General features: G+C 35.7%; 1 protein-coding gene across 1 annotated transcript in view; it reads left to right on the top strand.

Annotated features, from left to right (window-relative positions):
• adamts19.L (ADAM metallopeptidase with thrombospondin type 1 motif 19 L homeolog) overlaps positions 1-25,367 on the top strand; it is a 118,987-nt gene that overhangs the window by 58,006 nt on the left and 35,614 nt on the right. Inside the window, exons 8-10 of the mRNA XM_018264121.2 lie at positions 1,169-1,274; positions 15,719-15,859; positions 17,414-17,564. Coding sequence (XP_018119610.1) covers positions 1,169-1,274; positions 15,719-15,859; positions 17,414-17,564 — 398 coding nt within the window. The remainder of the gene's footprint in view (positions 1-1,168; positions 1,275-15,718; positions 15,860-17,413; positions 17,565-25,367) is intronic.

The raw sequence follows: 25,367 nt of genomic DNA, 5'->3' as shown, positions 1-25,367 counted from the left end.
TTTCCCCTATCGTGCTTTTATATGAGATGGATATTAGTGATCCTCCAACTGAAATGGTCCTGCAGCTATTCAGAAGGGGCCTTTTAAGGAAATATTTAGCACATACTGTACATATGTTAAGGAGTAGAATAACAATGGAACAAATAATAAACAGTCACTGGGGCTCATTTATCAATACTGGGCAAATTTGCCCATGGGCAGTTACCTATAGCAACCAATCAGTGATTAGCTTTTTAAAGCCAGCTGCAAGTAGAACAATGAATGCAGCAATTTAATTGGTTGCCATGGGTTACTGCCCATGGGCAAATTTACCCAGTGTTGATAAATCACCCCCATTGACTTTCTAGGACTCAAAAGATCTGTCACGACTTGCGAGCCCAGAGTGCATGTTGGATGTCTGTTAGGACTTTTCTTTTGAGTCTTAAAAAGTAATTGATTTTTATTTCCACATCCTATCACCATCACTATATGTAAGGGATAAATGAACACTGAATTTATTATAAGCTAGTAGTACTTTGTCTTTATGTATTAATACACAGTAAACTAAGAACATGATTAACAGGAAGCACATGCATATATACAGGTATGGGACCTGTTATCCAGACTGCTTGGGACCTGGGGTTTTGTGGAGAAGGGATCTTTCTGTAATTTGGATCTTCATACCTTAAGTCTGCTAAAAAATATTTTAAACATTATATAAACCAAATAGGATGGTTTTACCTCCAAAATAATTCATTATATCTTATTTGGGATCAAACACAAAATACTTGTGTTTCATTTAAAAAGAAAATCATTTAAAATAATGTAAATTATTTGATTATAATGGAGTCTATGGGAGATTGCCATTCTGGTTTCCGGATAACAGATCCTATACCCATACAGTGTAGAGTGGCTCTCCTACAGCTAACGATAACAGAGAGCCCCAGGGCAATTGTGTTTTAGAATGGATAATACACTTTGACCCCTACAAAGATATATAAATAAATAGATCATGAATTGGGCAAATGTGTATTATGATAGTGTGGCTTAAAGTATGCTATTGAAATGTCTACCATATGTCATGTTTCTGCTGGATAAAATACATATACCTGAAATGTTTTTTTAGCAGAATTAACACTCAACTATAACCTAAAACAAGATAAATAACTTCAACTGTTTTGCTTTGCAGGTATTGCATATTTAAATGGAATGTGCAGTGATAAACGGAAGTGCATTATTGCTGAAGACAATGGCTTAAATCTTGCATTTACTATTGCGCATGAGATGGGTCACAAGTAAGTTAACTGGAGATTACTGTATTAATGGAAGGTGTAGATGTACATTCATTTTTATTGAACTCAAACAGTATTTTAAAAACTTTCATCAAAAGTAGTTAACCTGATGAGAACACAATGACTTAACTGGAACAGGAATGTCAAAAAAATCATTGCAGAGGAGCAATGATTACCATGCCCCTTGTTTGCATACAAGAAACCCTTGCAATGTGAATGGTGAGATTTCGTTTCTTCTAGTCTCAGATGTCCTTTACCACCTGTACCCTCCTATGGGAAAAGTAATCACATCTCTTATTTAACTCAATTACATTTGACTTCTATTTTAAAATGTTAGAATGCTGGTATGCCATTATACTATTAATGAGCTGAATTATTTTAATCTTGTTTTAACGATCCACTTGTTTTGAATAAGACCCATGAACATGATTGCATGCATTTTTACAGTTTTTTAATCAATTTTACCAATTACCAAAAGTACTGGTAGTTGGAAGTGGTGATAGAATTTTTGATATGCTAAACACTGGCCCTAGCAAATGCTATTCTCTGCATGGAAACTAATTTCATGCAGGGAATATGCAAAAATTGCTCACATTTTATTTCTCAGTTAGTTGTGTTCGGGAAAACTATTCAGAGAAACATTTATTTTGCTTATATGCTGAATATTCTGTGACATTAACAATTTGCTAGGCGCTAAAATTGTCCTAATATCCCTCTTGTGGACACTTTGAGGTTCCTGATACAATTAGTATAATGCCAAATATCAAATACTACCTGGCAATGCACTTACATGTGATTCATGTTAATATCATGTACATCAGAAGCAGATAATAATTATTCTCCTCATGCTAGCAGCAGCTAATTAGCTATCACCCTAATTTATCAACAGTGTATGTATAATATGGTTGTTTGTCAGTGGAAGATTACAGAACACTTCAATAACATATTGTTTTTGTAGCCAAATCTTAGAAGTAAATGGTTTTTCCATAACCCATCAGATCACAAAAACCCTGTCTGGATAGAAAATTTGGTTTTCTAATGCCAAATGTGAAGTTCAGTGCAGTCTGGCCATCTATATTATTGGTCAAATTTGACAATATCCAAAGGCTGTGGGTTTTCAGATTGTTATGTATGTTATGATTGTTATGCATCTATCTGTAGTCTACACATGATTTTTTTTACAAAAAATCCGTGGTTGTTTTTGTAAAGCAAGAGGAGAAAAGCTGCTACTGTAATTTAACATTACCAAGCTCAGAGGAGAATATTGCTCTGCAGCTAGTAGTGAAATGATCTCAGATTTAAAGGCTATTTTATTGTAAATGTGTTGGTATGTTGCTTTGTAAATTATGAGACAGCTTGAACTTTAGAGGAGAATTTGGAAAAGTGAGGCTGGAAACGTTATATTTAGAACTCATTCCAGAGTGTGTACCTTTCATACATCTGAAAATTGGCAACAGTTCAAAACATACTCCAGATTACAAAGATAGAGGGGAAGTTATTCAGGGTAAAGACTTCTGATCTTTAGTCACATTGTCATGTCAAAATTCCCTTCTACCTTTCGAGATCAGCAGCAGCAACAGTACTCTTCTCAACGTGTCTGTGATCTGCTGCAAATTGTGCTCCTTTAGTTACAGTTCATTATACACAGGAAACAACAATCAGATCAACTGTCTCCTCAACTGTCATTTCTTTCTGGGTTCCTTACAAGAACTTCACTTGTGCACACTCTGCTTCTAGACATTTTTTAAAATTATATTCTCAGGATTTTCAGATATAGTACATGGTCAAAGATATGGTCACAAATACGCTTTTCTAAACCCTTACATTTACTTATGATTATTTCTGTGCCTCCCAGAAAGCATACACAAGTGGCTTTTGTCCGACAATTATATATCTACAGAAGATCATGCAATATGGAACATAATGTAAACTGTAGGCTATGGGACGACCTTATTAACAGTTGGGAAATTTGTGCTTGGCAGTAACCCATATCAAACCGTTATGGGTATATTTATTAACATTGGAGACAAACATCACCGGTGATGTTGCGCATAGCAACCAATCAGTTATTTGCTTTTGGTTTCTAACTTGTATGTGACTGTTCAAATCTAATTTCTGATTGGTTGTTATGGGCAACATCACTGGTGATGCTCAACTCCAATGTTAATAAATACACCCCATTCCAGAAGTGCAGATATTTGTGCCTGACTGTGAATGGAATACAGTTTGGCTCACGTTGTGGTCTGAACACAATCATACAGTACTGGTTACCTTGAAGGGTTAATTAGTGTATGTCTACCTTAAAGAGATACTGACACCAGAAATGAAACTCTTTTTTACTTCTATCATAATATTGCCTTTGAAAGCTATTTATAACAAAGTATTTGCACAATGCTTTTACATTACCGGTCTGATGCCCCATGTTCCTGTATGAGGGGGCTGCCATATTTGTGCAGCAGGAGTCCGTTAGTATTGGAAACTTTAACTGACAGGCTGAGATGAGACAGTCAGGTTGGCAAAACAGTCAGGTTTACAACTAACAATTACTTATAAAAACAAACCAATAAGCAAAAAAAACAACATGACCTATTGGTAACTTTAATATACTTTCATATTTTAAAAAGTCGTTTTTTAGTGTCAGTATCACTCTAAGGCACCTGAACACCAAGAATTCTGGAGTCAACTCATATCACAGCTTTTTTTGTATTTTTATATATATATATATATATATATATATATATATATATATATATATATATATATATATATATATATATATATATATATATATATATTGCAAAAAAACAAGCAATAAAAGTCCAATAACAGAGGTGCAGATATTTGTGCTTGACTGTGAATGGAATACAGTTTGGCTCAAGTTGTGGTCTGAACACATCAAATAATTTTGCCATCCCTGTGTAGGGCCAATCATACAGTACTGGTTACCTTGAAGGGTTAATTAATGTATGCCTACCTTAAAGCACCTGAAAGCCAAGTATTCTGGATGAGTCAACTCTTATCACAGCTTATCTTCAGCAGAACAATTGACTTCAATAGATTTGAGTTGATAGATAAGTAGATTTCTGCTCACAGTCATCACTTACAATGTTAGTGCATCTGTTCTGATGAAGGGAGATTACTATCAGTGACAACTGACTCATACAGCCTGCCAAGGTTTGCAACGGTCAAGCACCTCCAGGTGTTATGCAGACCCCCCATGTGCAATAAAGATATCAAATAAATGCACATAGGGTCTACGCGGAAAATGTTTTTGTATTAAAATACATTTAACTAGACTAGCTATATATTGATATGGTAAAAAAAAATCATATTTAAATAAACATATGATGGATCAATTTAAATGTAACAATTACTTTTTGTGAACAGAGAATAAAAACTCAAAAACTGTATTAAAATATATAAACTTTGGTTGCTTATTTAACCAAATAATTTCATATTTAATCTAGTAAAATATGCTGAAACAATCTCAGCTTGGGCCCAAAGCCTTGTCTTGGTATTTATTTATAGTTTACAGCTAAATTAAAAGTTTGATACATCTTATTAATAGCTGTGTTTACTGATATGCGCTGATAAATAATTCACATAACTTGAATTGCATGGACCAGTGCACTGAAACTTGTTTTGGCAGAAATGTACAAGCAGAATGTGAAGAGTTCATCTTTAAAAATCCATTACAATTGGCACCATCTCTGTGCAAGATGATCACAGACGTTTCTGGCAGCAGCATTCCTAGAAAGGTTTTATAAGATAAAAATATTATTAGTTGACTTGACAACCATGTGCAGAACTAGCGAGGAGTTTATTTGCCTGCGGCCTTTTGTCAGAATGAATTTAAAAGGACCATTAAAACATAACATTCTCATGCAGCATGTGCTAAAGTTTTGTTCATAAATGTTTTTCAGTTTATGACCAAGGTTGAAGTGTGCATATAGCAGTTGGGAATTAATGAGAAAAATAATACATAAAGGAGGTCTCAGTTACAGAACCCTTCACTAATTGTTCATGTATTTGCAGGCACTGTCAGTGATCTGGTTTATTGCATTTTAGGGTTCATTTTCTAACATGAGAGCAGTTACTGATAGCAACCAATCAGCAATTCAGATTTAAACAACCTGCTGCAAGTTATAAAATGGAAACAAAGATCGAATTGGTTGCTTTGGGTACCTACATTGGTGCAATTTACTACCAAAGGAAGTAAATTAATTAATTTTATTATTAATCTACTTTTATGCCCATGTAATACTGCATACTCTGCATATCAAAATAATCAATTAGATCTGCAAGTGAAGTGGGCAACTTGCACTTGCACATTTGTAGCAGGTGAAATTTAATCAAGAGAATTCCACATGTTTGCGCCCTCAATGATGCTGGAATTCTGGGAAGAAATGCTACATTGTGGAGGAAAATTGCACTTTGCTCACTGCGTCAGTGCGTCTAGATAAGTGAATGAACCCTAATATATGCCAATAAATGGAAGTGTAAAAGAGCAATAAACCAAACTCCTAACACTTTATCTTATCAGCACTATGTGGCAGTATTAACCTTCTCAGTCTTTATGAAACCCCAGCAGAAACATTAGCTCCCTGAGCTTCACCTGTTTTATCAATGAGATCAGGCAAACCATTGCCGGTTATGTTGAATGTCTTGGTGGGTGCTGAATAAAAGGTCATGACATGTTTGCAGAGCCCCAGTAAAGGCGAGTTAAATCAATAGTGAAACAGTAGCAAGATTTCAGTAGCAACTTTGTTTTTTTTTTCTCTATTATGGATTGTGTAAGAAGTTCTACAGTGCCTTGGAATTTTAACTCACGTACAGACATTTTCCAGACAGGAAAAAAGCAGAACAATGGTCTGTTTGGTAGCATATATCTGGGAATATTGCTTCTAAACTTGCATCAACAGCAGGTAAACTATATAACCACTTGCCCGGGCACTTACCGGTCCAACATTTTATTCCCAAATTAAAAGTATTAATATGAAGATGGTCCTTCCTTTACAGCTGAAACAGCCTCTGCTCTGCTCATTTAAGTACATGTCATTTTAGATGTCCTAATATTTTTGTCTTAAAATGTGCCAGAATATTTTTAGTCATTGTCAGGAGCACACAATGGCACTCCCATCTCCGGCGCCATCTCCAAAATGGCGGTGCCCATGACCCACGTGGGCTTACACCTTTGTGATGATGTCATGCGCCCAGTGCAAACTTTGAAAATAAAAGGACTTCCAGGTCATGGGTTTGATGCCCGATTATAGGAATTTCTGAATCTTATTCCTGGGTTTCCTAAATTCCTGAATTAATTTTTCCTGGCTTTGTGATCCTTGGCTTGACCCTGATTCTGACTGCCTGCCTTGTTGAACACTTGCCTGAACTTGACTACGCTTATGCCTGACCCCTTTTGGATACCGCAAACTTGAACTTTAACCCCTGGGCTTCCTCCTTGGTCTGGACTTCTCCGCTAGGAGCTGATAGGTTCCTGACAGCCATTTAGTATAACAGGAGCATACTCAAGAAATAACACATAAACAGATTGGGGAAAACATACATTTCCAGCCCCATGACCATGATTGTAATAGAAGAACAAAACAAGAAACACAAGGAATTAGAAACAGTATACTTTAAAAGAACAAAGGACCATCATGGACATAGAAAGTTAATGGAATTCTGTTATGATTTTTATGGCATAGTTTTTATTTCTAAATTACGCTGTTTACACTGCAAATAATTCACTCTACCTGTAAAGGGAGGAGGGAGATACTCTAATTTGCAGTGCAGCAGTACAGAGTGGCTGAAGTTTATCAGAGCACAAGTCACATGACTGGAGGCACCTGGGAAACTAACAACATGTCTAGTCCCATATCAGATTTCAAAATTAAATATAAGAAAATCTGTTTGCTCTTTTGAAAAACTGATTTCAGTGCAGAAGTCTGCTGGAGCAGCCATGATGCTTTAAAAAAACAAACAAAAAAAACATGTCTTCCCGTGACAGAATCCCTTAATAACACCCAGAAAAGGTTTTAAAACAGCCACTGTCATAGGGCCCAAAAGTAAAATATTAAAATATCCTACAGTGTGAGAGGATGAATATCAGTTCTCTCTGATTAAAACAATATGCAAGCTTAGAGCAGAGAATATATCTATTTCCCATGCAGCATTCTCAGAACTAAATGACAGCAACTTACAGTAGCTAACTCAGACAGACAGAAATCGGACATTATTTCTTAATCTTAGCTGACTCCTGAAAATTAGGCATCTCATAATGATAAACCAAGTCTCTTTCTTAGAAGAAAACAAGCACAGTGAAAACTGAAAACAAAAAAAGCTTGAAAATATTTCAAGCAGTAAGATTGTTTTAGCTCACAGCTAAGAGTATGTTTAGCATCAAAGCATAAACTTTTCCAGTGTTTAACATCAGCAGAAAAATCATAATCAGAGATAATCAGAGATAACATAGAACTAGAAACCCCTGGGGTGTAACATTAACAAATATGTAAATGTACATGTTACATTCATATTAGGCATGAAATCAGTTTATATGTTTTAAGAAACTAGTTACACAATACCCTTGAATTGTGCAACTTCCAGGTTGCGCGCTCGGCTATTTCCGGATTTTTTCTGGAAAGTGCCGACTGTGACATCATCAACAGTGCGAAATTCAAATATTTAAAGGGCTCTTTGTGCAGTTTCATTGCCCAACGTAAAAGGTATTTTCTTAAAGTTCCTGGGTGTGTTTCTACTATTACTGATCCTGCCTGTCTTGATTGCTGCCTGTCCTGATTATTGCTTGGTTTTTGACTCTTTCCGATTCTGATTTTGTACTGTGATTCTATGTGTTTGATCTGGCCTGTGACCCCAACAATCCCTATGTCTCCTGCATCTGTACCGTATTGACGTATATGTTACCAACCGGCCTGGTTTTGACTGCGTTCCTTGTTTTCCATTCTACATTACTACACTCGGTTCCCTTGCTCGCTCAGAACTCTCTTCTAGGTTCTCCCACAATACAACCTGCCGTCATCTGAATAGCGGAAGGCTCCTGAACCCAAAGGCGGCTGCTACAGGCAGAAGATTGAGCCGAGACCAGAACTTGGGGTTTGTTCTGGGTTTGGGAAAACCTTGCGTTACACCTATTTATTGAAGGTCAAATTCTAATGATTTTAGAACTTCTGAAATCACAAATAAAGTCATTTCCACTTATGTAAGTAATTTATAAAAAGATCCGAACTGAAAAAGCATGAATGGGAAAAGTTGTAGAAAAGTCTTGAAAACCCGTGACTTTTTTGACTTGTCGTACAATAACTACAACTTTTTCATATTGTCGCACAAAGCCAGCATCAAAAACACCCAGTGAATCAAATAAAGATCTTTCAGTTGTAAAAGGGACATCTGCCATTTACATCTACATGATTTAGACAGGTTTTAGCCTGAGCATTTTCGGATTTGGAATTGCCGCAGTTTTGTCTCATAATCAGGGATGGGCGAATTTGACCCGTTTCGCTTCGCCAAAAATTTGTCGCGCGGCGAAACTGTTTTGACGCGCGTCTTTTTTTTTACGCACGCTGCCATACGAGTCTATGGGCGTCATTTTTTCGGCGAAACGAGGCGAAAAAATTCGCCCATCCCTACTCATAATAAATACCAGAAAAGTCATGTTTTTTTTCACCACAACTTTTTCCGATTTTTGGCGTCAAAATGCCCCCCAAAAAGTTGCAGTTTAATAAATTGGGCCATATAAACACACAATCAAAAACAAAACAACCAGTCTGATTGCAGGGAAAAGAAAAAACAGCGGAGCACCTTGGAGGCCAGTAAAAGTATTAAAAAATTTAATTTTATTTGGTATACATATAAAAACAAATTACAGCAGCAGTGAACCCTGGCTGCCCGCTTAACGCATTTCGTGGCGTCCTGCCACTTCATCAGAAGCTCAGTCTGATTGCAGGTAAAATGATCTGCTCTGGATAATCCAATAGTCTGGGTTTTCGTCTGATAATCTGAAAAAGTCGAGTTTTCTCAGGGAAAATGCAATAAAATTGAGTTTTCAGAATATCAATCTTATATTACGAATTGATGCTCAATTTTGTTGTGTTTTGTTGTTCCCATTTTTTTTCAGAAAAATTATTGATAAATACGTTCATTTTGTGGAAGGGAGTTTGGTCAATTTTATTTTCATTAAAAGTTCTAGTAAATATGCCCTTGAAAAAAAATCACACATTTTTCATGGTTTAGAGCAATCGGAAAAAAAACATGATTTTTAGCTATAAAAGAAAAGATTTGGTAAAAAAAAAGAGTAAATCAGTTTTTTTTCCCTCAGCGAAAACAAGCAAACAAAAATATGTATATTTTGTTTGATTTTTTTTTATCAGAAAAGCAGCACACTTTAAGGATTTCCACAATGAGGAAAAAGTATTATATTGGAATACCTGCTTGCAATGAGAACATGTATAAGTGAGAGAACAAAATAAAAAATATGAAATTAAAAATGCTAAATAGTTAATGCAGATGTCTACAACAAATGTGTGGGAAATATTGAAAATGCTCCTATATTAACTACTCTACATTAACAGCAATATTAGAAACTTTTCTCAGTATTTTCCAAGGGTCTTTGAAGTAGACATAAGCTGCCTTAACAAATGTATTATTATAAGCAGACTAGCACAGTGGTCCACTGACAGTCTAAATAATTAAGAACATATGCAATATACATATAATAAGGGGTGAATGTGCTGTATCAAGCTTGGGACACTAAGGAGATCAGCATCCTTAGAAAAGTTGGGGACCAGGGATGCCTGAACAAAGTGAACATAGTGGATAGCAGTTTCTGTCATCACACTCCTCATAGGAGTTGCATTAGGCTCCACTGAGAAGTAGTAGTAGTGTGGATAAAAAAAGAATATTTTTGTGGTATTGTGATACCATTTGTTGGCTAGCTCATATATAAAAGAATGGAAGCTTTAGAGAAAAAATAAAAATGGCATCTCTTCATAAGGCATATTCATGATGTTACAATCTTCTAAACAGAGACTGAAGATATACACACAGAGGCAACATAGGATGTGGTTTACATCAAAGGATGGAGTCTGACATGGATATCTGTAATAAAACATAGATAACAGAAAATTGAATAAGGTTAAGATAAAGATCTCTTGTCCTGATTTAAGCACTTGGGTACCAAATGTGCAGTTTGAACATTCAGTAGGGATATGTGCTGCGGTCAATTGAGGCCCTTTGAAATGTCTATAGGGGGGAAGTACCTTGCATATATGCAGCCTGTACAGTTCACTGTGTAGTGTGTCAAACTTTCCATGAATTTACAGTATACCTACTTTTCTGTCCTTCTTTGATTTAAAGATCTCCATTAGTATACAGTAGGTACCCTGAAGTTATTAATACTGTGGCACTGCTGAAATTCACCCCTACATTCTGTTTTTCTGTTCAATGTAAATCTGTGCCCATCACTGTTTCAGACACATAATTAGGTAAGCCACATTGAATGAGTGGCAGACAGGGCCACCATCAGAGGGACACGGGGGACTCCTGTACTGGGCCCGGGCCTAAAGGGGGGCCCGGCTGTGCTGGCCCCCCTTGACAGCGCCGAAGCGTGCTGCCTCTTCTGAAGTCCTGAACCGCTAAAGTCCTGAAGAGCAGAAGTCCCGAGCTGCTGAAGTCCCAAAGCTTGTGAAAACACCCGTAGTCACGAAAATAGCCTAACTTGAAGTCCTGAAGCTGCGAAAAGACCCAAAGTTACGAAAAGAGCCGAACATGAAGACTTGAAGCCACAAAAAGAGCCGAAGTTGAAGTGCCAAAGCGGTGAAAAGACCCGAAGTCACGAAAAGATCCGAACTTGAAGTCCTGAAGCCACAAAAAGACCCAAAGCCACAAGTTCGGCTCTACTGAATACCAATGTGTGTTTTTTTAAAAAATTTTTTAAACCCCTAGGCACCAAGGTATTATTTTAATACTCTGTAGACCCCTGCCACCAATGTTTTTTTTTAAATATTCTCTGGGGCCCCAATATTTTTTCTAACATCTAAGGGGGCACTGGTGGCTACATTTTTTTTTAACTTATGGGGGGCCCTGACCACCAATGATTTTTAAAAAACTTTTATGGGGGCCCTCGCGCCAATGGGTTTAAAAAAAAACTTTTATGGGGTCCCTGGCGCCAATTTTTTTTTTAACTCATAGGGGAGCTCTGACCATCAATGGCTTTTTATAACTTGTGTGTGGTGGGTTTACCATTTTTAGCGATGATGTTGGTGTGGTCTTTTCAGGGCCAGATTTACATAGTGGGGGCCCCTAGGCCCACTGCCGTTTGTCGCCCCTGTCCCCTCCCCTTTATTCGTACAAATTTTCATCATCTGGACAGGAGCAATGGGGATTGTCGCACAGGAAATTAAAAAAATGATTGTATCTCCAGCACATCCCCATCCGGGCCTGGGTCTTTTAACTATGGTGTGGATCTGGGGTGGGGCTTGGGGGCTGGGTTGGGCTGGAACCAAGGAGACCCTAAACATTTGTTTGTACGGGGCCCCGTGATTTCTAATGGCGGCAGGACATTGTGTTCCATTTGGGGATGTGTTATCTGTACCCGATTTGTGCTCTATATGTGGGCACAAGTCTGACATTATTTGTGTCTTCAGGGTTGACATATTGTAACACTGTCTTTTGGGGCTTCCAGGGATCTTCACTCAGTAAATTGTTTATGGCTTGAGGAATGCTTGTATGAGAGTAAAGGAAGGTTCAGGGATATGTTTAGCAAACTTTCACCTTATTGGTGTATTGGTTGCAGCTCCTTTGATGTAACCACTAGGGGTACAGAAGGTCCCCCCTTGGAATTCTGCTTGCTTTTTGTTTTATCAGTGTTTTTGGGTCTGTAACTCTGGTTTTGAAAGGGGCTCAGGCTAGTGTTATTCCTGAGAGGCTTCCATTGGAGGAGATCTGTTACAAGGGGGTGTTTCTGAGTAGTGAGACTAATCCTTCACAAATTCTAGCTCCAACATTTGTAGATGTTTTAACCACTGTTTACTGTGTAACCTATATTATACCACTTATCCTCGGTTTTGCTACACCCATTGTCTTACTCATGAAACGCCTCTGCATTATTCCATAAATGTTCTATATGGTAAAAAATCTCTTGTGTCCGGTCTTTGCATAAATTTTAGAGTTTCCCTTACTAAAACACTTCCTCAGGGCTGAGCTGAGAAAGGTATTCTGCCATACTCTTAGGGGCCCATTTACGTAGCTTGAGTGAAGGAATAGAAGAAATGAATGGTCGAATTTGGCTACTTCGATCATCGAATAGACTACTTCGACCTTCGACTACAACTTCAAATCGAACGATTTCGAACTAAAAATCGCTCGACTATTCGACCATTCGATAGTCAAAGTACTGTCTCTTTAAAAAAATACTTCGACCCCCTACTTCGCCACCTAAAACCTACCGAGGCTAATGTTAGCCTATGGGGAAGGTCCCCATAGGCTTCCTAACAATTTTCTGATCGAAGGAAAATCCTTCGATCGATGGATTAAAATCCTTCGAATCGTTCGATCGAACGATTATTCCTTCGATCGTTCGATCATAGGAAATGCGCTAAATCCTTCAACTTCGATATTCGAAGTCGAAGGAATTACATTCGGCAGTCGAATATCGAGGGTTAATTAACTCTCGATATTCGACCCTATGTAAATCTGCCCCATAATGTCCCAGGATCAGAATACCCACATGTGATTGGTTGGTTTTCTTGCATACTTATAAGGCGATGAAAGGAAGCTGAGTTGGATGCAGTAGTTCCTGTCCTTTTTATGTCTCAAAATTACTTTCGCTCTTATAAATATAGGTTTCAGTCAAATATACTTTTTCAGTTCAGATATGGGATGAAAAGACCAGTTGTATTCTGTCATTTTCCAAATTTCTTTATTCGTTTTTATGTTTTCGAAGCTTATATGAATATTGGTAAATGTTGCCAAATGTCTATGAACATTTTACACATCTCTAACAACTAGCTTATGTTCCCACCCTTTGAACATGCATGCAGTAATAAATAAAAAAGACAACTAAGACTTAAAGCACATTAGGAGTTCATTCCAATATTCCACAAGCTGGCCCTGACCCATTTGTCATTTTGAAACGCCCTTGTGTAAAAAAAAAAAAATTAAAAGAGAGCATTTTTAGTCTGGTTAAAATGCAGGTATGTACAGCAGCACAAACTTTATGAACTACAGCTCACAGAACAACATTCTGGGACTTCTTGGAATTGAAGTCCCATGATTCAAAGGCTTCCATGAAGGAGGATTTTTAGAGCACAATATGTTGGCCTACTTCCTCAGAAGCATTTACCAAATGTGACCGTCCCAACCCTGGGAATTGAGAAAGTGGGTAGACTTTAATTAAGGAATGAAGTACCCTTCTAATTCCCTGCTGGATCATATTCATGTCCTCAGGGAGAGTGAGCTAGAGATTAATTTGCCTTCAATGTTTCTAGTGTAAATATATATTCCACTAAGTCATGTTTTATATCACTAAGCTTTAGGTTTACATTTAATTAACTTAAGTGAACAAAAAAAATCTTTTTTTTCTTTTTTTTTTTTTTTTAATAAAGGACTGTACATGTTTCTTGCTATGTCCTCCCATGTCAAAAATATGCTTGATTCTAAAGATAATATTCAGTAACACTAACACTTACTATTTCTCCATTTGGTTGTCAACTGAAATCACCATTTAGTAATTCCCAAAATGTCAAATTCCAGCTTTGACGATACCAGGGTAGCCTTGGAGCTTGGTGTTGTTGGGAGGGGCCCATCAGATTGACTCCCTGTCAAGGGAAATGTTTTAATCATCTTAAAACTGTTTATAGTGCCAAAATAAATAGTAAAACACTCTGTATTTCTTCTTTTCCGCACCACCTACCCACACCTTACTTTAAACCATTCTCTTTTATTGCCCTAAACCAGTGTATTTTTATTCCCCAGACAATGGATTCCATGATTACAATTTACTTTTGCTATCAGGGTCTTTTTCCAGTTCACATTTTTCCAGTTCAGGCATTCGTAAGGATATGTGTAGCTCATTTATGGGAATTGCTTTTAATTTATCACACTCATTCTCAGAAATCTGTGGTGGACTGTTAATGGTATGGTGCAGAACGTGGGAGAACATTACATTTAATTTAGTAAAAATTTTAAAATTATTTTTAATTTTAACTTGCTAATTTTTTGCTTGAGAAATGTTTCTCGCATTTATTTATTCTCAGGAATTTATTATTTATTGCTTGAATTTTTTGGTTTAGAGTTAGGAATGTCATGATAACTCAAGCACTCTTAAATAATAGGAGTGATATAACGTTTCTTTGGTAAAATAACTCTTGTGATAATAAGTGAGAAAAATTGATTAATCAAAAATAAAATTAAATCTTTGAAAGGAACCTTTTAGAATGTATTAACATAATTAAATTTCTTCACTTAAATGTATTATAATTTCTAAAATTGTATACCATACAAGTTAAAGAGCTGAGTCCCTTTTCACTTCAGTCCAAAAAGATGTGTTGCCTAGGAATTAATAACCCCATATTGTCCCTTCTTGGTGGAGCACAGAACTATACTTTTAAACTAGCCTTGACTGGTTCTGCAGAGTAGCCAGACTGTTCTCCTCCTTTACCGATTCCTCCTCTTGCCTCCACAATCTCCACCCCCCTGATTTTAGGGGGAGATCCAAGTAGGGAAACTATGTTAACACTTCCCTTTTATAGACAAAGGAATACTTGTAAGACCCCTGGGCCAAAGGAAATGATTCTGCTCTTAGGGCAGAGGTTACACTTTACACAATAGGCAAAGTTGCTCACAGTGGCTTCAAAGTAGGTGCTTATTTTTGATTTTATGATTTATTGCCAAGTTTTGGTTGCATAAATAACAAGTATGCTGTCAAACAGAACATCCTGTAAGCTGCAATTATACTGTATGTATCAATTTTCCTATAAAATGCAGAAATCCATTCCATTAGATCTAATGGTTAGTTGTTTTTTATCCTACACCTTCTTGGTAGCATCTGGTCCCTAATCTGCAAAGGTACACACCAAGCCAGATGTTTACCAAAAGTTTACAGAAATTAAATCGTTGGTTACTGTATATAACAATGTGGAAGGAATTGTCAGGATGAATATGATTAAAACCCGTTCAGCGTATTCTAATGTTAATTCTTATAAGAACAAATAATCAAGAGACATTTATATTTTTTAAACCATACATACAGTTATATTAAAGAAGAATGCAGTATGTTAACGATGATGTGTGATGTTGATATTAGTATCACAGCATTTAGTAACTATAAGTCCATTAACTACAGTTTTACATAATTCAAATAAAAAACAAGAAATAAAATAGCATTGTTAATTTATTCTTTTGGTTGCCTTTTTCCTTCCATGTACATAAACCAGCATGGGAATCAATCATGACAACGACCATCCATCTTGTGCAGATGGTCTACATATTATGTCTGGTGAATGGATTAAAGGACAAAATCTTGGTGATGTCTCGTGGTCCAGATGTAGCAAAGAAGATCTTGAAAGGTTCCTCAGGTATTTTTCTACAATGTTTGTTAATGATGCTGTTTCATTGACTGGAAAAATATCAAAAGCAGATGCAGTACATTCAATGTAAGACAAATGTATTTATTTCACAGCACTTGATTTTCATTAAGTCATATTACTGAGTCCAGATTGTTTAATGTATATCATCCTGTATATCTCAAATAAGCTTTTGTAACTGTATTTAACTATACAGAGCAGATGTTAATTAACAGATAATCACTGTTTATATTAGTAACACAAATATTTTGCTGAGACCAATAAACTACATGTAAAACAAATGGGTGTATCAAACTAACTGGACAGTTTTCTACTTTGCTTTTTTTATTTACAAAGAGGAATAAACAGCAAGAGCACTGTAAAGATTTATTATTGAAATGATTCATGCATCAATAGTTTCCTTTGAAATCTGTTCATCTACTGTAGCCCATAGATTGAAACACAGGATTATATGCAGTTTTACTACTCATATGTCACTTGGGTGAAATTCCCAGGGAATTAGGGTGCTGTGTGTTGAAGGTGTCCCACTCACCTATGAAATTCATTGGTCAATCAGGTTTAGTCCTGATCATCTTATTGTAATCCAATAGGACTGGTTTACAACTGTTGACAGTAGGTACAACACAAGAAACAATAATTGAGTAATAGGGTCAATTCAAAATAGTTGCTGAAAGGCCCAAACATATCACTTTCTGAGCTGAAATGAATACAACGATTCACAAAATGTTTCTGCATTTTAAGAATTGCTCAGTTCCATCTAGAAAGCAGAGTATTTTATACTTAATATCTGATTTATTACTATATGATTTGAGAACCCAATAATAAGGTCAATAGAAGAGGCTTATATTTTTGATTATACACCAATGAAGCATAATGAAAGATGCTGCTGTCTGAGACATACACTGGTATATCCTGAACATTTTAATGTTTCTTCTAGCTGATAATGTATTAGGTGACCATATATTATCCTAATTATATATTTATAGTTTACTGAATGTTTCACTTCAAGTGACCACACATACAGATATTTCCATTAATATTCCTACTGACCATTAATATTATCTACCTACTGTGTAGCAGCGGTACCACCTAAATGATTATGATTCATAAACATTAGCCCAATCTTGGACACCCCACCTATGCCTGCTGGCCAACATTTTGTCACATTTTACATTTCTCATTGTTACATGTACTATTAGTAAGATTAACATCTAGCTTATGGTGCATACTATTCATAATGTGCATTCTAATTGTCATGTGTCATGCATAGGTGATAATAAAAATGTTATTTCTGTGCCCAGAAATACACAAATATATACTAATTTTAACATTCTAAATATTGAAAAAAAAAGAGAGTAGATAGAGGCCTTGCTATACTGCAAAGGTTTAATTGCTAACAGACCATTTTCTCTCAAAGGAAAAAAACTGAGTTAAAATCTCATTATCTTTAATCTCTTTTTATGTTTACAGTAAAATTCATGTTTATAAGAAATTATTCAAAACCACTTTTCTTTCTCCACGTTTTAAAACCCTGTTTGTTACCAGGTCAAAAGCCAGTAACTGCTTGCTGCAGACAAACCCCCAAAGCCTTAGTTCTGTGATTATTCCCTCCAAAGTGCCAGGGATGACGTATACAGCAGACGAACAATGTCAGATTCTCTTTGGATCAGCAGCTTCATTTTGTGAAGAAATGCAGGTACTGTACATAGTAAAATACTCCTTCTAAGGCTGCTTAAAGAATGCTTGCTAATCATTGAGACATGGTTTAGTAAAACTATTCTTATAACTGGCTTGTACTGTTTATATGTCGTGCATATGTCTTGCTTGTTTAAAAGAGTAATGGTTAAGTACATATTGTAAAATATAGTTTACATGTAAACAATATTTGTTGTTTTACACAGTAATTAAATATACTGGGCCAGATGTATCTGTACAGTAGCAACTTTCAATGGAATGTTGTCATATTATGTCTTTAAACAGGCAAAACATGTACATCTATAAGTGTGAACAGTTGTCTATCAAGATATCTGACCCAAATATATTCATATTTGTTTTAGAAGGAACAATAGAGTGATCATTCTACTCTTTTATTTACATATGGCAACTGGGTGGTTAGATGAACACATAGTAAACATACTTACAACTATCCATATTTGCTATACCATTTTAAATCCCTGGCAGGTTAGTTTTGCAATTTGTTAACTTTTCAACTGCCAGCACAATATATAGATTAACAGTTCAAACCCTGGTAAGAAAAAATTCCATTCTAGACACAAGAATCCAACCACGTAATCTACTACTAACTATTTTGGCCTCACCAGAAAACTGTCTACTTGCTTAATTTCATTATGTGATTATTCCCTGTTTGTTTTACCTTAACTTGGGACTGTCTGATATATAGACAGGGAAACAAGCAGATAGCAGCCTATTTTAGCAAGGGATTGACAGCACAACTCAACCATTCCATCAGGGACCGCCCTTCCTCTAGTATACAGGGATACCTTATTCACAGTCTTTTTGCCCCATCCAAAGCACAAGTGATTTAGAATTTGCTGGAAAACAATTAAAGGGTGCAATGTAAAGCGATTTGTATAAAGGTTGTGGGAATGACAATTACATAAGAAAATTAAAAGAGAGAAAAATGTTTTAAGCAGTGTGATCTTATTGGATCTAAAGAGGCACTTACCATAACTACCATGACTACATATAAGAGAAGAGTTTTTGACTGAACTTTTAGCAACGCTTATTTTGTCTATTTTTTGATAAGTAGATCTGGATTACTGAACATGTTCAGTCAGTCCCAGTCTGACTATTATGCATGAAAAGGGACAGTAAAATATTCTACTTACACTGGCTACAGAGAGAATAGCACTCAAGTATATAAGAAAAAACAACTGTGGTTTGCTTGTGCAATAATTTGGTGCCATCCACCCTGATAAATTACACCCATGGTTTTAACAAATGTATTCTTACAAGCATTAAATCATGCCTATATTTTAATATGCATTAGTACATGTTTCCATCTGACAAAGCCCCATGAATTTCCAAAGCCCTAGAGTATATACACTATGAAACAACATAAGTAAAACTCCCAATAGACTTATATGATATCCTTACCTGCACAACATATTCATCAAGTTTCAAGATACAGAATTTCTGACAAAGCATATGGTAACGTACAAACCTACACACATTTGTAAAAGTAATTGGTTGTCCTGGGTTCATAAGGTTACACAAAAGAGAATTTTGAACTTTTAGCTTACATACAATGCGCACTGCTAGGGTTCTGGAGAATTTCACAGTCTCAATGTCACAAAGCATTAAAAATGTTGTTTCTATATTTGAATCACTACCAAGTCCAAACAAAATGTTTTCTTAATTCTATGCTGATGACAGTGGTCTGGCATGCTTTAAAGAACAGCACTTTTATAAGCAGTGAGGGACAAGCAGCCGACTATCACGCTTTCTATGAACACAACTGACAGCTGGAAGAGATAAAAAAAGAGACTAATATCGAGAAACTCAAAAGTAAATCCTGGTATGGTATTGTAAATGTGTGCTGCCTTGAGATTTGGATGCTCTTCAACAAAGGTTTATGGTTCCAACTTGAAAATGAGTTTAAATGTTGTCAGAACCAGCTGGAACTTAATATGATAGTAGATGAAAAGTACACTAAAGAAGGGGGGGGGAGAAATCCAAAGCTCAGAAATTCTAATTCTTTTTAATTCTTTGGGGTTACAGTTATAGAAAATAATACTTCTGGTCAATTAAAAAGTAGAAGCCACAACTTGAGAAATAAAATTATTTAACTTACGTAAGAGTGAGCAGCTCCCAGAATACCACTGAGAGCCAGTGGCTGACATAAGTACTGGTAAACATTTGCTGGGCATTGTAATACCAAGTAATTACTTTGCTCTTTCACTTATGACATTTTCCCTCATAGTCTAACACCCTTACGCTCTCTCTGCCCGAATATCAGCCCTGGGAAAATCAGCTGGCCATGCGATTAAACTTCTCCTATGTATTAGGTAATGCATGTAAATTTGGTTTTGTCTGAATAGGACTAGTTTCTGATTTTTTTTATAACCTTGATGAAGGTAGAATCCTATTTAACCCATTTAAAAAATGTATTTGCATTTCATGTAATACATTACACTTTTTTCCCATTATGCATCATTTTTGACATTAGCCATCTGTCTGTTTTTGTTTGGGGCAACCCAACTTCCATTGCGTTTAATTGTGTAGGGCCTGTAGGTTTGTATTGTACTATACTGCTAAAAATCCTGCGTTTTGGAAGAAAAAACATGTTAAAATATCTAGGTCTGGGGATTACATTCCAAGGTGTTTTAAACAGTGTTAGCATCCCTCAAAAAATACAAAATTCTTGAATTCTGATATCTTAATTTATGTTTACAGTTTACTTTTGTGGCTATATTAGTTGTAACAAATTGATGGTCAGATTCATAAAGTATAATTTTCACAATCTGTAATAATACTTAAAAGATGCTATTTGTAGTTATTATCCATGTGGAAGCATTGCAAACACATTGTTGATATTGATATTGATGGGTGTTAGAGCTTAGTGCTGCCGCTGAGTTCTATATCACCATTAAAAGCGTGTTTGATAAAGCAATTAAAAACACTCAGCGCAACGGACACACTTAGCTTGTTTTTATAAATGTGTCTATGTTAACACTTTCCTGACTGTCATGAAACTTTTTTTAAATAGATATCTGAGATGAGATCTGCAGAGTTTAAAAACAACTTTAAAAAAAACCAAAACATTTATGTATGGTCAATAGTACTGTTTCATTAGGAAATCCTTCTGCTTGCATTTACACTAGCACAAGGTTGAAGGCCATCCATTGCTTCATGTTATGGCTTTGATCAACTGGGTTTTAAAACATGCAATTAGTTATGCCTAACTTTAGTGTATGTAATGCATTCTTTTCTATAGTTCTGGCACTGCCCAGTTTTCAGACTGACTTTAAATTGAGGATGCTGAAATTCATAAGGGAAGGAATCTAGAAACACAGAAGTCAAGTCTTCCAAAAGTGCAGTTTATATATAGAAAAATAAGAACCTTACTTGGGATTTGTATAATACCTAGGTTTGCAATGACGGTGGCATTTACCAACCTAAAAATAAATTTTTGATAGGAATGAATTAAAGTTCTGGTTAGTAAACATAGTTTTCAGTATAGTGAAAGGGATGCCATCTCAACGTAGTCGTTAACATAAAGGTTTTATCAGTAACAAAGTTAAAAACGGAAATCTTATTAGTTGCAAACATGGCGCATACACTCAGCAAGAGGCTACTCCTTTTACTATCCTAGTATACACCATTGTTTTACCAATATATGTTTTTATTGGACACCTGTTACTGAAACTAGAAATATAATTGCTAACACGCAAAAAGGCAAGTATCTAATGCCATATTAGAAATGCCAGGACAACCAATCTGTCTCTATGGGGCCGAGTTATTAAGCCAGAACTTTTTCAGATTTTTGGCGTCAAAAAGCCTGACCCGAAAAAGTTGAGACAATTTTGAAAAAGCAACTTTTTTGGGACTTATTATGAGACAAAACTGCAACAATTCCGAATGCAAAAATACTATAGCTAATACCTGTCGAAATTATGTAAAAGTCAATGGCAGATGTCCCTTTTACAACTGGAAGATTTTTCTTTGATTTGTGGTTTTAGAGTTATTTTTGACTTTCATTTTTATGCAATAATACGAAAAAGTTCCGACTTTTCCTGTTCATGCTTTTTCATTTCAGATTTTTGATTCCAGTTCATGACATTTGTGGTTTTAGAGAAAGTGATTTTAGTCGTGGTTTCATAAACCTCTAAAACCACTAAAATTTGACCTTAATAAATAGGCCTCCACATATCCCAGTATGCTGACATTTGTAGCTTGGCCTTAGCAAAACTAAATATGAGTTCTCATTCACCAACCTCCTCCCTAACAATGAATAGGAAATTAATTATACTTGTTTTTCCTGGGCTTTATAAGCTTAAAGCTTTCTCCAGTTCAAGTGCTTCCTCTCATTCTCATTTTAAAGGATATTCCATCTCAAATTCCTGCTCTACATATGTAGGGGCTGATTTAATAAAACTCAAATTTATCAAATGTTTTCATGAAAAAAAAAAAGTTGACCTTCCATGATTTGAATCATGATTTGAAAATTGCAGCTACAAAACGTTGTAACAAAATAGAGAGTAACAGAATAGAGAGGATCGATGCTATGAAAACTCGATTTTATAGAATTTTCACTACAAAAACATGACTTTTTCGGATTATAGGATGAAATCCCTGACTTTTTCAGATTATCCAGCTAAAATCATGATTTCAAGAAACAACTTCAGAGACATCTGCCATTGACTTCTACATGAACCCGACAAGTTTGAGATGGTGTATTTTCAGATTTGTTTTTTAGCAGCTTTAGGGTATAATTAATCTCTAAAAATTCTATTTTTTTTCCTCGACAAATTTCAGTTTTCCCCCTTAAAAACCTTGACCAGAAAAAAATTGAGGTTTAATAAATGGACCCCTAAAACTGCTTTGCTAATTTCAGGTATCATTGCTGTTGTCTCAGGCCTTAAAATAATGAACTCAAATTCATCAAACTAGTTAGATCTTTTTTAAATTTCCATTATATTATTAAAGTTCTAAAGTATTATTTTTTACTTTTCACTGATCAGATCTTTTACATAAAGTCAAACCACTTTATATATTTTTATTATGAAGATATTTCACTCTGGATAGAGCAACAATCTAAATACTACTTTTTAAAATGTTAAAAAGGGATGGTTAAATATTTAGATACATAGACTATGTAATTTTAGCTGTTCCGTTTGTTTAATGGGACTAAATCGCTAGTTCATTAAGAAAATCACATTTTTACCACACTGTTTACTAAACAGGCATGGATACAGCTGAAAGTATGTAATATAATCCCACATAAGAATAATAATATCCAAACTCGTTGTCCCACAGATTGAACATTTGGAATAAAGTAAAGATTTGGCTGAGTGTGGGATTTGGCTTTTAACAGTGTTTAGTTTCTTGGATATCTTTGTATGTATTCCCTTTGTTTATTGTTTTATGCAAAAGATTTATTGCCTTATTCTAGATACTGTAAATTCTATTGCATCGGTTTTGGCAGCCCTCAGTTATTAAAGGACTATAGTTATTCTGGAGCAGTGATAAAATGGTTTAAGATCAACGAAAATATATTTAAATGCAAATAATTTGACTATTGCAATCATTACCTATGGTTTATTCTGATACTGATCCTTGATGGTTTTCTAAATGTCAATAGTGTTTACCTTGATGTGGTTATTTTGTTTTCTACCTTAAAAACAGTTAATTTGCAAAGTGTGATTTGTTTCTCAAAATTATGTTTTTAATGAAAACATAATAGGGGTCTTTACTACCACAAGTGCAATGTGCAAAGTGCAATTTCGAGTGCAAGTTTCTGCATTTTCTCCATAATTCCAGCATAATTGTGCTCGCTAGGAGGAGATATGCTTGATGCAGTTATGCACTTAAAGCACAAATGTGCTGCATCTATTGATGCATGCAGCTGTAAGGACCCTGGAGATACCTTAGATGGGGCAGTAGCTCAAAGGCTACCCTATGTTAATAGATGGACTTTAGGAAAACTTTGGAACAGGAGGCAGGATGAAGGCCCCCCTAATATTTTGCCAAATATTACTGTCTGGGTTTTTAATGTACAGAAGTTTGCTTAGCTAGCTTTGCAAGTTGTTGAAAATACTGTTTAGAATCCAGGGTCAGATTGGAGCATTGGAGGCCCACCAGGGCTGCAAAGTAAGGGCCCTCCTGGCAGTTCTCTGACTTCCTGCAATTAGTGATTTGTTTTATTAGCCCAATGCAGCCAGAACAATTAAAGATTTTTTAATTTGTTGCCATGGGTTACTTCGCCGGTGCAATAAGCCCCAGTGGGTGGTTCCTCACCAAAAAAAACATGTTTAGCAATGGGAATTGCTCATTGCAGGATTTCTGACCATTTGACTATTGAAACGCTCATGTGTTGATACAGTGACAAGGGGAAACACCAAAGTATTTTGTTTTACTTTACCATTAAGGTTGCAAGAAAGGCAACCTTCGAGGTCATATTTATGCGTGTGTTTGTGTCTTGTAAGTAAATAATACAAATTAAAACTCTGGGTAAATGGTTAACGTTTTCTCTTGCTGCACATTTGCCAAGAAGTTACTTTGTCCTAAAATATTTTTTCCTGGCCAACAAGCTAAAGGACTCCATCTGCAGTGCATATCATTCCAACATATAACATCTGAATGGACATGATATGCTAGTTAAAGGGCAGCCAAGAAGTTACAACTACTGTTCCTGCTCTTGTCTTGCATCAGCCATGACTGCCTAGCACTTCTTATAATTCTACAACAGTAATTTCTACTTTTTCTCTCATTTTCTTCAGTTTTGTGTAACTTTACAATCAGCACCTTTGTATGAACAAATAGCAGCTGTATTTTAACTACAACGTTGATTGTTAGACTGTTGTGGGATTTGTACTTTAGCATTGTTAGATGCCTGTAGGTTGGATATCTTTATTGTATACTCTTGTCTTTTCAATTTGACTAAGTTCCTAAATGTGTTTTGCTGTGATATGTATCCAGACAGTGGTTGACTAGCTCTAGTCTACAAGTTATCCAGTTGGGCTGCTTGATTTCCTATAAAATAAGAATTATTTAATATTGGGTAACATGGTACTCACAGATGTCAGAGAAGGGGGGCTGTTAATAATTAATAACAAATAATCATTTAGTAACAAATAATAGCTGAATATTTGCTGTCAAAGTAAAAATGAGTTATAGAGAAACAAAAAAGTATTATTTTTGATCATGTGTTTGTATATGTGTATGATATATGTGTGTGTGTGTGTGTGCAATTTGGCAAGGATTGCTTTACCTTTTCTTAGATAATGTATATACAGTATGTGTCTCTTGGGTGGCATTCTCGTTCCACATTTCTCTTTTATGTGCAGCTGTGGTGTAAAAGCACATGGTATAAAAGGTCTGTGCTACATGGTGTGCGCTGGTCTGCTTTGCATATGTACCGCTAGCTAGTCTTTATGAGCCATCTCTTCATTGCATTCTTACAATGTCTGAAAGCAAAAGTACCAGTCCTCAGAAGTTCTTGGAAGAGTAAGATGTAGCATTTAGAGCAAGAAATGTCTGGATTAATTCATCTCATGGGGCATATTTGTTGTAGCTGTTAGAGTATGTTTTTCCTTATAAATTTTCCCTGATTTAAGAATAATTGTAATCCATATTTTGTTGGTGCATTCTGATTCCTTGAACTAAAAAAACTAAGTTTCTGCATAGTAAAACTAAACCCACCCACATTTTTTATAGTTTTACATGTACACTGCTATCTGGATGCTATGCGGCTAGTGGTTTTGGTGATTTTGTACAGCATGAATAATAAAGGATATAATAAGGATATAAATCTAGT

The sequence above is a fragment of the Xenopus laevis genome, chromosome 1L (assembly GCF_017654675.1).
Source record: "Xenopus laevis strain J_2021 chromosome 1L, Xenopus_laevis_v10.1, whole genome shotgun sequence".
Lineage (NCBI taxonomy): Eukaryota > Metazoa > Chordata > Amphibia > Anura > Pipidae > Xenopus > Xenopus laevis.
The sequence above is the reverse complement of the archived record's forward strand: the minus strand, read 5'-3'. Positions and strand labels throughout refer to the sequence as shown.